The sequence below is a fragment of the Thamnophis sirtalis genome, unplaced genomic scaffold (genome assembly GCF_051295495.1).
Source record: "Thamnophis sirtalis isolate CommonGarterSnake01/CBP01778 unplaced genomic scaffold, rThaSir2_p1.2 scaffold_4, whole genome shotgun sequence".
NCBI lineage: Eukaryota > Metazoa > Chordata > Lepidosauria > Squamata > Natricidae > Thamnophis > Thamnophis sirtalis.
The window spans coordinates 36,498,814-36,513,047 of NW_028261384.1; the positions used below are offsets into that span (position 1 = coordinate 36,498,814).

The 14,234-nt window shown below is 35.8% G+C and overlaps 1 protein-coding gene across 3 annotated transcripts in view; it reads right to left on the reverse strand.

Moving 5' to 3' along the window:
• The window catches only part of DGKB (diacylglycerol kinase beta), a 354,420-nt gene that overhangs the window by 214,992 nt on the left and 125,194 nt on the right, over positions 1 to 14,234 (reverse strand). For all 3 annotated transcript variants that reach the window (XM_087712751.1, XM_087712753.1, XM_087712752.1), the window contains 2 exons: positions 9,889 to 9,921; positions 3,707 to 3,823 (listed from right to left, as the gene is read on the reverse strand). In XM_087712751.1, the coding sequence (XP_087568877.1) occupies positions 3,707 to 3,823; positions 9,889 to 9,921 (150 nt within the window). The remainder of the gene's footprint in view (positions 1 to 3,706; positions 3,824 to 9,888; positions 9,922 to 14,234) is intronic.

Here is a 14,234-nt window from a genome sequence, read left to right on the forward strand (position 1 = left end):
ATCTTCCTTAGAATCTTTTTTTTTAAAACTTTATTTGTATGCCACCCTTTTCCCTGGGGGGACTCAGGGCGGCTCACAATTCAGGGGGAGGGAAGTACAAAACAAGTTATACACATAAAGACAATACATCGTTAAAAAACACAACAGTCGTACTATTCGGGTGGGGTTGAAGTCTTTAGCCCCAGGCCTGTCGGGACAGCCAGGTTTTAAGGGCTACGCGGAAGGTCTGGAGGGTGGTGAGGGTACGAATCTCCACGGGGAGTTCGTTCCAGTGGGTCGGAGCAGCCACCGAGAAGGCTCTCCTCCGGGTAGCTGCCAGTCGACATTGACCGGCTGATGGAATTCGGAGGAGGCCTAATCTATGGGATCTTATTGGCCTAGTGGAGGTAATTAGCAGTAGGCGGTCTCTCAAGTACCCAGATCCAATACCATGAAGGGCTTTGTAGGTGACAACTAGCACCTTGAAGCGCACCCGGAGATCAACAGGCAGCCAGTGCAGCTCGCGGAGGATAGGTGTTACGTGGGTGAAACAAGGTGCACCCACGATCGCTCGTGCGGCTGCATTCTGGAACAGCTGAAGTCGCCGAATACTCTTCAAGGGCAGTCCCATGTAGAGCACATTGCAGTACTCCAGCCTAGAGGTCACAAGGGCACGAGTGACTGTTGTGAGAGCCTCCCGGTTCAGGTAGGGACGCAACTGGTGCACCAGGCGAACCTGGGCAAATGCCCCCCTGGTCACAGCCGACAAATGGTGGTCAAAAGTCAGCTGTGGGTCCAGGAGGACTCCCAAGTTACACTCGTTACAGTCACTTACCCAAGGACTCCCTATCTGAGGGGTGTAATATTTGACCCCCCAGCCTGAGAGATGGAACACTTGGCCAATTAGTGGGAGGGAAGCACAACAGCCACTCGGTCTTATCTGGATTGAGTACAAGCTTGTTAACCCCCATCCAGTCTTTAACAGCCTCAAAGCCCTGGCTCATCACGTCCATCGCTTCATTGAGTTGGCATGGGGCGGACAGATACAACTGTGTATCGTCCGCATACTGGTGGTATTTTATCCCGTGCTGTCGAATGATCTCGCCCAGCGGTTTCATGTAGATATTAAAAAGTAGGGGGGACAGGACCGAACCCTGCGGCACCCCATATGTTAGGGGCCTAGGGGTCGATCTCTGCCCTCCGACTAACACCGACTGCGACCTGTCCGAGAGGTAAGAGGAGAACCACCGTAAAACAGTGCCTCCCACCCCCACCTCTCGCAGTCATCGCAGAAGGATACCATGGTCGATGGTATCGAAAGCCGCAGAGAGGTCAAGGAGTACCAGGATGGAGGCGTGGCCTCCATCCCTGGCTCTCCAGAGATCATCGGTCAATGCGACCAAAGCGGTTTCTATGCTGTAGCCGGGCCTGAAGCCAGACTGGAATGGATCACCAATGAATCACCAATTAAGAGTAAATATTGGTAGATTTAGAACTGATAAAAGTCCTTCACCTAGTACATATTGGAACTATGGAATTCACTGACATAAGCTATATGTTAGCCATCAAATTATATGTTTTTGAAGAAATGTATGGAATATTGTACTATAAAAGTATAAGAGCAATGTAGGATGATGTGAACTGCAACAAAACAGTCCTGAGAGATCTGTCCTGTCCCCTGGGACATTCCTGGATTCCATAGTGAAATCTTGTGTGTCTTGAAGAATGTTGAAAGGGATGGAGCTAACCTCATGTCCAGGAGAAGTTTATTTCATAAGATGAGCATCATAGCAGAGAAGGCATACCTCCTGGGGCCTGCCAAGTGTCATTCACCAGCTTAGGAGAGCCACAGCATACTGCTCTGGTAAGTGGGATAAGCATATAGAACCATGGAGAGAATAGTGTGTCCCATACCAAAAAAGGCTTGAAAGTCAAAACCAGCATTTTGGAAGCAATGAGGCATTTTGATACAGATGCTGATGTCCAAAGTAGTCTAAGTTTAGTCAATTGCACTATCGGTGGATTTTTTTTTCTCCCAAATGGGCACATGCCATCATTCTATTTTTTTCCTCCATTCAATTTTGCATGACTTTGCCTTGATCAAGTTGGACATGGCCACACTTCTCAGTCCTGTGGGGTCTTATAAACGAATATCTTTCTACATCTGTTCTTATGGGAATAACTCTTAAGAAATCCCTGTGCAACAAGCAATTATTTTTTTTCTCTTTGCGGGGAATTTCGTATCCCCTCATATTCTATCCCATTACAAAGTTTTACTGTTGTCTGAATATGATTCTGACATAGAATCACAGATTGCTTTAAGTGCCTCTATTTTATTCATTCATTTAGACAGAATAACAATACTAATCTTGGCAATCCTCAATGTCAATAAAGACTCAATGTCAATCAGCATTATTTGTATTACAGGTAGCCCTAGACTTACTACAGTTCATTTAGTAACAATTCAAAGTTACAACGGCTCTGGAAAAACTGAGTTATGACTGTTTTTCACACTTACAACCATTGCAACATCCCCAAAGTCATATGATCAAAATTTGGATGCTTGGCAATTGATTGATATTTATTATAGTTGCAATGTCTTGGGGGTCATGTCCCCTTTTGCAACCTTCTAGCAAGCAAAGTCAATGGGGGAAGCTAGATATACTTAATAACCATTTTATTAACTTAACAACCTCAATGATTCACTTAACAATTGTGGCAAGAAAGTCATAATAGGGGGAAAAACTCACTTAACAAATGTCTCAGCAACATAAATTTTGGGCTCAATTGTGTTCATAAATCAAGGACTACCAATATTTGATTATTGCTGCTTTTTTAGTTTTGCATTTTATATGTATTTATTTTTATCTAAAGATTTTAGGTGCATGTGTTTCTCTGTACATCTGTTAAACATATTCATTGTATATTAGGTATGTTTCCTGATTCTAAGGTCATACTAAAGATTAACCAAGAAATGGCTATTGAGTTATTTTTCTATGCCTGCAAGCTTCATATCTTAATTGAGGCCCTATTTTAACAAACATTCAACATCCGACAAAAGCTGGAATAAATTGATTGATCAGAATGTACATGCCAATACAGCTGTGAATGACATCCATTAAAAATTTACCTTATTAGAAGTAATTAATTAATAAGCTGAAAAGCAAGATGTTCTACCAATTTTGAAAAGCAGGCATGAAAGTCCTTTGCAGATGGCATTCCTAGAAAAAGAACTATAGAATCTGCCAGATCTGTTTCATTGTGTACCATTTATAAACTATTATAAAAAATGTTCTCTCTAATGTTAACAGTCTATATTTATTTCATTCTAACAAAAGATCCATGGAGACACCTGGAGGTTATTTTCTTCTTTAAGTACAAGAGAATAATATAATTTTATAATAATGTTATAGTTAGATATATGGCACAAATATTATAGGTACAAAAGCCAGGCATTCTTTACATTAGTATCTACATTATTAAACATGTCACCAATATCTCATATATGCAGAATCATACAGTTATCCTTTTGTGTACAAACTTGGGAAAGTGATTTTGAAAGTGAAGATGAATGTTTAATGTACAATGTGATACTGCTCAGTGTACATATGCCAAGCTTTTATCTATGATCCAATTGGTGACCAAATTTAACTTTCATTCTGTAATTATAGAAAACATTTTAATAGTAACTATACAAATACTTAAAAATGACAATGGCAAATCATACCTGAAGGCCTTGACCATCAATAGTGAGAGAATTTGCTCTCTGCACCTTGCTTTGATCAGCTGCTTTGTTTGTTTGTTGACAGCTACTTCTTTCTTTTTTCATTGTTGCTTGGCGTTCCTAAAAAGGAGTCAGAAATAATAGATTAATACCTTAAATAAGTTAGTGTGGTAAAAATGGAAAAATCCCATTCAACAATGATGCATTCAACCACTGTTCTAGTGATAATGACTTCAGTGATTGCAATCAAATTAAATGAAGTCCAAATCCACATACATCTATTTATGTATCTAGACATAATAGCAGTTAGATAATAGATAGATGATAATTTTTTTTCACAATAAGAACTAATGCAATGGTGTGGAATTGGTGATACCATGTGAGGCCATGATCAAGCTTCTTAAACAAAATTAATTAGAGAAAGTCTACCCCATTGTCTTGACAACAAAAACACTGGATCACAATTGTTTTATAATCTGAAGACTTCAAAAAGATTTATTTCAATATAATCTCCTTTCAATATCATACAGCACAATTGTATGTGTGTAATGTGTGTAAAATTTGAAATAATTGAGAAGATAAACTAAAAGCATGTAAAAATGATAATAGGTTTTTATTTTTAGCTTACCCAGAAAAAAATTCAGGTGCTTTCAAAAAATGATGTTCTATTTGCAAACCGAGATAGTTTAGATTTCCTTGCCACCTTGGTAATTAAACTTAAACAAAATAATAGTATCAATGGTAATAACTGGCATAGGCTGTGTTTTATCATGTTGTGAGTAAAATGTTACATCAACCTTAAAAAAAAATCAGAGTAAACATTGGTGCAAATTATTGATTTAAATACAGACTTTTTTGGGGTGCTTGTGCTAGCTAGTGACTTGTTAAATTTCATCTCCACAATAGATTAGTGCTAGGAGACAGTGGCTGGATTAAAGTCCCTCTTATTCTTAACTCTATCTATCTATCTATCTATCTATCTATCTATCTATCTATCTATCTATCTATCTATATCTATATATCTCTATCTATCTATCTCTATCTCTATCTCTATCTCTATCTCTATCTCTATCTCTATCTCTATCTCTACCTACCTACCTACCTACCTACCTACCTACCTACCTACCTACCTACCTACCTACCTACCTACCTACCTACCTACCTACCTACCTACATACATACATACATACATACATACATATATATATATATATATATATATATATATATATATATATACCAGGCATACCAGGGGTTGTGACACTAAATATATACCTTTCTCCCTGGCTTCAGCTGATAAGGAGGAGGGCCTGTGGCTTAATGGCTAAGACGTCTGCCTAAGATGTAACATAGCACAGGTTCGAATCCCAGTAAGGGTATGGCTAGCTGATAAGAGCTAAATAGCTTGAAATAGATCTATACTAGTCGCCCTTTATTTATTTATCAGCACAAATATTACATACATACATACATACATACATACATACATACATACATACATACACACACACATACATACACACACACACACACACACACACATACATCAATAGAAAAAAGTGTGCTTTATTTTATTGATTGAAATATCTATAATTGTAATCATTATATAGTCCAAAGTAATTCAAAACAAGTCTATGAAACAGAAAAGCATTAAATAAAAATAACATAAATGTCAGTATCTTTGTGGTTAGAAAATATCAACCAAATCTCTTTTTCTTTTTTGAAAGAGAGATAAACTATAATAATATCATAGAATGGTGTAGTGAAGGTAAATCTACTGCTGCATTACTACCAAGTCATGATCTGTAAGCTAAGTGATTACTAACAATACTACCACTAAACTTAATTGTTATTTGAAGTTAAATCAATCCCAATAAATACAGTACACAGCAATGATTTGTTTTGCAGAAGCAAGAGTGCTGCATTAGAGCCAGACTCATAGTGGCACATGAAAAATACACTGAATTTCCTCCTTTAGCATTACCAGTATAAGAATCAACATTTGAACACGATCTACTCATAAATTCAAAACCTTATATATTATTAGTTTTAACTTAAATCAATCCATTGCAGGATGGAGTCTCTATTGAAAGTAATGATCTGCCATTACTGAACATCATGCCTTTTCAGTACAGTTTGGTAGATAGAAGAGGTTGAGAAAGAGACAGCTTCTGTTCCTGAGGCAGATTCTGGATCTCCTTGTTCCTAATCCAACACCATGACCAATACACATTAATTGATATTAATAATTCATATTGAAGGCTAATATTTGAAGTCTGGGTTCTGTTTGGCTGGCTGAAATTTATCAGGCAGAAACTGAGCACAAGAATAATTGACATCAAATCAAAGCAATTCATGTCATAGCTAGTCAAGATTCATAATATATTTTCTATTACTTATTGCAATAGTGGACTCTAGAATAGTCAGATGTCCTGCCTATATCCTGGTGAAGCTCCTTTCCTCTATTACATCTTAACCTTCACAAGCAGGAAGACCTAGACTATAATATTCTCAATGAAAACAAAATGCTCTGTTCTTTTTTTCCTGTCTTCCTCTGACGCAGAGTTTATTATTAAAGCTATTTCTATAAATATAATTTTAAAAACTAGTAATACTCCTATTATAATCAACACAAAAATAGCAGTGTTATCAATTTTCCAAGTTAGAATTTATAACATTGTTAAATTCAAGGAATACACATATGAACATAAGGAAATCCTTTCGCTGAATATACAGGGAAAAATAGGAACGGAAGTGGTAATTTTGAACCATTTGCAGCTTTTAAATTGGTGCAAGAAGACATAAAGAAGAGGAATTGCTTTTGTCAGGTAAGTAACAGCAATATCTCTTCTGCTGCTATAGTCTGGGGGGGGGGCTGCAGCAGTATATCTGCCAACTCATATATTGGGATTACATATCAACATTTTCATGCTGTTCAGAGTCTGAATGTAGGAGTGATAGTCTCAAACTGTTCCAAAGGACAACAGATTGTAGAAGCTCATGCTTTGTCAAGAGAAACCAATACAAATGCATGGAACAGTTCTGTTGAATTTATTCATATGAACTAGCTATATAGTTTAGGTATGAATATATTCTAATAGAAGTATGACATCTGTAAAGATAGCCACAAGTCTTGCAGTTTTCTTAGTAACTTTTTTCAGAAACAGTTTGCGATTTTCTTCTTCCTAGGCATGGTCAATTTATTGTAGTAGTTAAGGCATCAGGTTATAAGAATTTTAGTCATGCCTTGGGTATGAAGCCAGTAGGGTGACCTTGGCTCAGCTAGGAATAAGGCAACGGCAAACTGCTTGTGAAAATAACTTGCCAAGAAAACTGCAGGAACTTTGTCTGTATAATCTCCAAGAATCAGATACAATTGAATGGAAGAAAATATACAGAGAAGGAAGTTTTTAATTCTTTGTTCCAGTGATTAGTCTTTTTTTCCAAATTTAAAGGCGATAAAGTAAAATATACTACTCCACAAAAAGCAAGCTTATTGTTTTTCTTCAGTTAAGTGCTTAAAAGTAGCAGAGCAGCTTTGAGGATACACTATGTTCAATATTTTCACATTGGTCCCATTGTCAAGTGAGGATCATAGATCCTTTTCCTATTACAGCCAAAGCAGTTTTGTAGAAAAGATCTTGTTTACATTCAATCAAATGTTCTCCTATAATGTGAAATTACTAAAAATCCAATTTAAAAAGAGATGATGCTTATAAGGTAGACATCTGTCCATATAAAAGTCCCTCAATAATCAATGAGTTTCTTCCTCTCAAAAGATTGTTCACTGTTTGGTCCGAGAGAACATCAGAGATAGGAATATGGTACAAATAACATCTCTTCAGACCAACTCCCTTTCAGACTTATTGTGTTTCAACTAAACTTCTTCCTTTGCTTGTATTTATACCAAATAATGCAGAAAGACATTCACTGAAACTATCTACTCATTTATTCCAACAAGGCTTGTATTTCAAGATCTTATTTTATTCTACATAGTAAAACATTTTTTTTTCATATTATTAATGTGAAAATTCAATTGGAACCTTTTGATATATCATTAAATATCAGAAATGGAAATTCTAAAAGCGGATTGGTTAATTTTACTATAGTGTATCTTAAAGAATATTGGAGAAAGTTATGTAGATAATTCATAGATATATTTACTTATGCAAAAAAATGAAAGAATTGATGACCCTACAGATGTTACTATCCAGGTTTTCTGTCTTCAATTTGACACCTTCATAAGATTAGGATATAAAATTTTCAGAATTCTCATTGTGGTCAAGAATTACAGCAACATCTGAATAGGTTTGATGATACTTAGGAATTCTAATCTGTTATTTCAAAATAAAAATAGAAGTCTACATAAAGAAATAGTTCTATCTCCAAATAAATTGTCCAAAAGCTCTTTATTCCAAAAGTCAGATTATATAAATGCAAGCAAAGACCCATAACATATTAAATATATTACATATAATCAAAAGAAAAACTTATAAAAAAGGAAAAAATATGTTTATTATGTAAATAATTGGATTATATTAATTCAATCTTGATATAGTCTATGTACTATCTCTTTAAGATTATAGCTACTTTAAATTGTTTCAATAATTTGAGATTAGTTTCAATTACTTATTTAATTCTATAACTTTGATTTGTTTTGAGTTTTAACTGAAAAAGCATTTTTAAAAAGATTAGAACAAATACATCCAAAGAAAAAGTTTGTAGGATGCAATTACACTGCTTTCAAAATCTTCAAATCAGAAGTTCACAATACATCTGGTATTTTTTGCAAGAACTAAACAAAATCTCACGGTAATAGTGCAATATACTTATATTAAATGGATGTGAAGTTGACATTTATTGAAAATAAATGACACTGCAAAAATGCAGACATTTATTTTCTGAGTGGCATATATGTTCTAGTTATGACTATTTTATTAGGATGTACAAAATGATTGATGCAGCTGTAATCATTTTGTCTCATGGATTCATCCACTGCTGGGTGAAAGTTACTCAATATAAAACAGAAAAGCTAATGCATATTTTGATGGCTAGAAACTTAAGTTGTTGTGTTCTTCAATCTACTTTTAGAAGTATTGTTTATTCCCAAGGGAATGCTGAATTCCTGAGTTCTACCCTTGCTGATTTAATCTTGGAGGACTAACCCTTTCTAATTATTCTACAGATTGTCATACATTTTTAAAATAAGTCTCTTACGGACTTTGTTTGGATTCAAAAGCCTTCCATAACTATCAACCCTATTATCTACTTTTCATTACTGGAGCATAACATGGACTTCAAGACACTTTTATATCATGCAGACATTTTATTATTTATTTTTCACTTCAACTTCTAATACTGTTGAAATTAAACAGTAGCTAGCTTTCCTTTTCTACTATCAAAGTCTATTCAGCTGTTAGGCAGAGTGAAACAAATCTCTTCAAAATGAAATATATGGCAGCATTTTTTTAAAAGGATAGCTAAGTCCCATATAGCTTTTCCTGAGCCTATTTAAGCTCATTTGCTGTATTCAAGTATAGCAATGAAGAATAGATAGATAGATGATAGATGATAGCTAGATGATAGCTAGATGATAGCTAGCTAGCTAGCTAGCTAGCTAGCTAGCTAGCTAGCTAGATAGATAGATAGATAGATAGATAGATAGATAGATAGATAGATAGATAGATAGATAGATAGATAGATAGATAGGCGGGAGGGAGGGAGGGGAGGGAGGAAGGAAGGAAGGAAGGAGATAAAGTGAGAAAGCAAGAGAGATAAAGGCAGGAAGAAGGGAAGGAGGGGAAAGGAAGAACGGAAAGCAAGGAAGGAAGGAAGGAAGGAAGGAAGGAAGGAAGGAAGGAAGGAAGGAAGGAAGGAAGGAAGGAAGAAAGAAAGAAAGAAAGAAAGAAAGAAAGAAAGAAAGAAAGAAAGAAAGAAAGAAAGAAAGAAAGAAAGAATTGCTTATTTATTTAACTTTTTTCTCATGTGGTAAGGCACAATCACTAAAAATGTTCTTGGGGCCATTTTGAATCTTTTACTATCATGAATGTATGTTGAGACACATAAAGCAAAGTAATCTGACGGAAGTTGATCTGAACCATAAACAAAGATTTTTAAGTTCCAAAATGCATCACAACATCCAAACAACTTTCATCTGCATCTGTGAACACTTTTACATTACGCACCTCAGGAAGTGAAACTCCTAAAGGGGGTAGAGTCTGTTGGAGAAAAACAGTTTCAGCTACAAGATTAAAACTGTGAAAACACACACACTAATTAAAAACATTCCTGTAAAGGATTCTGAATATGCAGCCAACCTGTTGAACAAGTAAGCAGTTCCAGTATGATTCTTCCAAATAAATTAAGTAACTACAGAATGATAACATAGGTTTAGTTCATTCCTGTTGTTTTTGTATATATTTATATAAAAATAACTATTTTCTTAACATAGTGTATGACTTAGCACAAAATAGAAAAGGAATAATTCAAAAAAACTACATCATAAAAAAATAATTAATCTACAAATGTGAAAAGAATCTGGATCTGAATTTTTGGATAAATAAATCTGAAGACAATTTGGAGTTCAAAATGTTTTATATAGACACATGGCTCTAAATATTACCTACAAAAATTAGGATTAAACTAATAGTTCTTTGTTGAGTATGATCACTAATGTACTTGGTGAAGATGGTATATGATCATCAAATGTATTATTTTTAAAGGGAATTCAACATAAATAGTATTAGAACATGTTCAAATATTGAGGGACTAGACAGCAAATCAACTTATAAACACCCCCAGCAAACAATCCTGCCTGCATATCAGATAACAAGAGGAATATAACTCCAAACACATTAATCAAAATCTAGGCATATCAGTGATTTTCTCAGCTTTATCCAAAAGGATTCCAACCACCCTTATAAAAATAGTTTCTAAAAAATAGCTTTAAGTTTCCATTCACCCCTAAGATAACTTATATTGCTTGCTCTAGTATGTTTCCAAGTCACAAATTTAAAATAGGGCAAAACAGTGAAATTTATCAAAATAGTGGCATCATGAAGGAATATGAATGTATTATGATTTCTGTTAAAGTACTATAAAATAATGATTTTTTACACTAAGATAACATGTTTTCTAAACATTTTAGTCAGACAGAAGAGCTACAGATGCAACTGGTGGTATACATTTTCTGTTTATGTCTTCAGATTGCTTACAGCTAAAAGACAGGTAAAAGCACAAGCAGTCAATTACTTTTACAGTTTTATGTACCTAATTGTTGTATGAGACATAAACTCTATTAGTGTTACTTTTTAAGCCTACAGTTATACCACTTTGTTTTCTTTGTTTCCTCAATTATTAGGTATAATTATTTGGAACCATTTTTATTCATTGCTTTATTCTCATAGTATAATTTTTTTTTAGAAATAAAATGTAAGGTTTAGAAAAATGATAGGAACATGCATAATTACTTCATGCAATCACAGTTCCACTATTACTTCAGAAATATGAATCAGGTCTCAATATTTCTACCAGTTTATTATTCTACCACTAAAGTAGTATTCATATTGCACTTTCAGTTACACGTGAATTGAAAATCATTCCATTATAAACAGTATCAAAACATTAATTTATTATGCCCTGCAAAACTGATAAATCTGGGTAAAATTTAGTTTAATTAATCAATGTTTAACACTTTAGGCTCGTTCTAATATTGAACTTTGTTCAAGCAAAGAAGTTAATCCCAAAGGTGCTTTTTCAAGGGGAAACTGGACTTTCTTGTTTTTCTTTTCATGAAGACATTTCGCTTCTTATCCAAAAAGCTTCTTCAGCTCTGACTGGACATTTGGGACAACTATGACCTGGATGACTGATAATTTCCAGAGACAAAGAAGTTAATGAAAGTTGCATAGCTTGGTTATTTTAGTTTTGACTATAAAAACAATACTCAGAAAAAAATGTTTTTCTGAGTTCTCTATTTTGAAGAATTATTGATTATATTAGCAAACAGAAAAAAGCAATTGTAAATGGGAAAAAAGTTGAAGAGCACATCCATGTACTATATTAATGTCCATTTCAGTTGCATTCAGTTATATAAAGTGAGCTATATACTGTATTCACTAATAATCCTATTTATCTTAGGATAATGTTCTGCTTTTAGTGTTGTTAGAATCTAATTCTGCTGCAATACAAAATATAGGAATGAATTAAATTAAAGTTTAAAGATATTGCCAGTCACCTTCACTGTAAGTGTTCATTTTATGGATGCAATTAATTGGATCCAATGAACAATTTCAGAACTGAGTTATCATGTTCCCCCTTCCCATATAATTAGAGTATAATTACCCACAGGATATCAGAAAGATGCAAAACCTTTCTTCTAAGTGCATCCTCATTAGGAAACAAATCTCAATGTACTCTTATTTGATCTGTGTAAATTAATTAAAATGTTACAGATATAAAAGGTGGATAGCAATAAACTGGATCTGACATCTATTAAAAATTATCCTTTGATATCTGCACACACAGTTTATATCTGAAAATAATTTCATTTCAGCCATGAACTTCATAATATATTACATATACAATGTAAAATATGGTAAACTGTCTAACAGAAGCATAAAAATAAAATCAAACACAATCTAACTAATCTAGGCATCTTTTACTAATCTTTTACAACTTGGGTATTCAAAATCATGGGACACCAATAAGAAGACACACAGTCTTTTCACATAAGACCCTCAGGTCCTAAAGAATATAGCCAATCATATATTTTTTCAACAAAAGCCATTGTCTGACTGGAAAAGATGTCCTGTACGAACTTGGTGTAAAACCTTGCAGAGTTTAAAGTTTTAAACAATACCTCGAATTGAAGCAAGAAGTACACTTGAAGCTAAGTCCCATATCCTTAAAGTCTAAAAAAAAAACTTGTGTTTAATCTGATACTTCCTTAATTGATATGCTGTCACATTTTGAATAAGAAAATTATCTTCAAGGCCTGTATACACTGTGTTACAATACTCTATGCAATAGTTAACAAAGGCATGGGTAATTGTTGCCTGGCAGTGTCAGCCTCTGCTTTGCTGTTGCTTCGGCTGCCATGAAATGGGGAGGGAGGGCATGGTATTTGGGAGGGGTTACTCATTGTGCTAGAGGAAGGTTCTGGAGTTCAGCTGCTGATCGGACTACGCATGTGTGGAAGTTTCCCGCCAGGACTAACGGCACGACATTCCATCTTCGTGATGCCTTTTGAAGTTATCTCGCACCTGACACTTGGGAGAATTATGATTGGACTGTAACTGTGACGCCAAGGGGAGGGGAATGGGCTATTCTATATATCAATCGCTTTCGCGCCTAAATATTCAGATTTTGCTTCGCTGTGCCTTTAATCATTTATAATTAGTAAAAGTACACTTGCTTTCCACACATGGAGACTCGTGGTCTTTCTTTCCTAATTATCTAATGGAGAGGTGCTGACAGTAAGCGAAATCTCACTTGCACCCCACCAGGAGATTTCAAACTTCCGTGGGGGGTGTACTTTCAAGAAGAAACAAAGACAATGTCTTTGCACGCAAGCGATGAAGACATTGAAAAGGAAACCGCTGATCCATCATTACCTGAGAGAATGGCTGAGTTGGAAATAGCGGGCCCTGCGATTCCCCCCCCCCCCCGTTGGTCCTTGTCTGTGGGACAAAAGGAGGACAGCGCAAGTTGGGATGCTGGAGTTACCAGGAGAAAACCTCAGGCGAAGCCCCTTGAAATGGGGCAGATCTTGCCCGAACGAAGGCCCCGAGAAAGAGTTCAAACGGAGGACTTTGAACAAAGGTACTCTATGCAAAGATTCGGGGAGGGTGAAAAAACCGTGGGGGGATGGGAGCAAACTAACCCAGAAACCGCTTCTCCCCCCCCCCAGCCAGAGCAGTTGCCAGAGCTGGGGGCCCCCCTAGAAGATGGAGAATGGCAAAAATCCCTCCCTTAACTGTGAAATCTGACGGGAATCCGAAAAAACTGGGCCTCTTCATTATGCAAGTTTATAACTTTATGGAAATTTATGGCGCCGAATTAGAATCAGATGACCTAAAAGTCTGAATGGTGTTGCTTGCGTTGGAAGAGGAGGCGGCCGAATTCTGCTTAAGTCTACACCAAAGCAACTCCCCCCTTCTGAGAGATTTTGATGCATTTATGACTGTGTTTAAGAGAAGATTTGATGACCCCCTGACTGAGAAGCGGGGAAAGCTGAAGTTTATGACCCTCAGACAGGGGGATAGACCGGTCTCTCAGTATATTCAGGAGTTTCAACACCTGTCTGCTTATATGAAAGGGTGGTCTCAAGAGGCGCTTCTAGACCAATTCGCATTAGGATTGAATGAAGACATTTATCAACAATGTGTGAATCGACACCTCCCCAAGCGCGTTACCGCTTGGTATGAAAATGCAGCAGACATTGAGCTGGATTTGATTAGACTGCAATGTGTAAGAGAGGAGAGAGAGAGAGAGAGAGAGAGGGAGAGAGCAGAAAAATCACCCCCCCCAA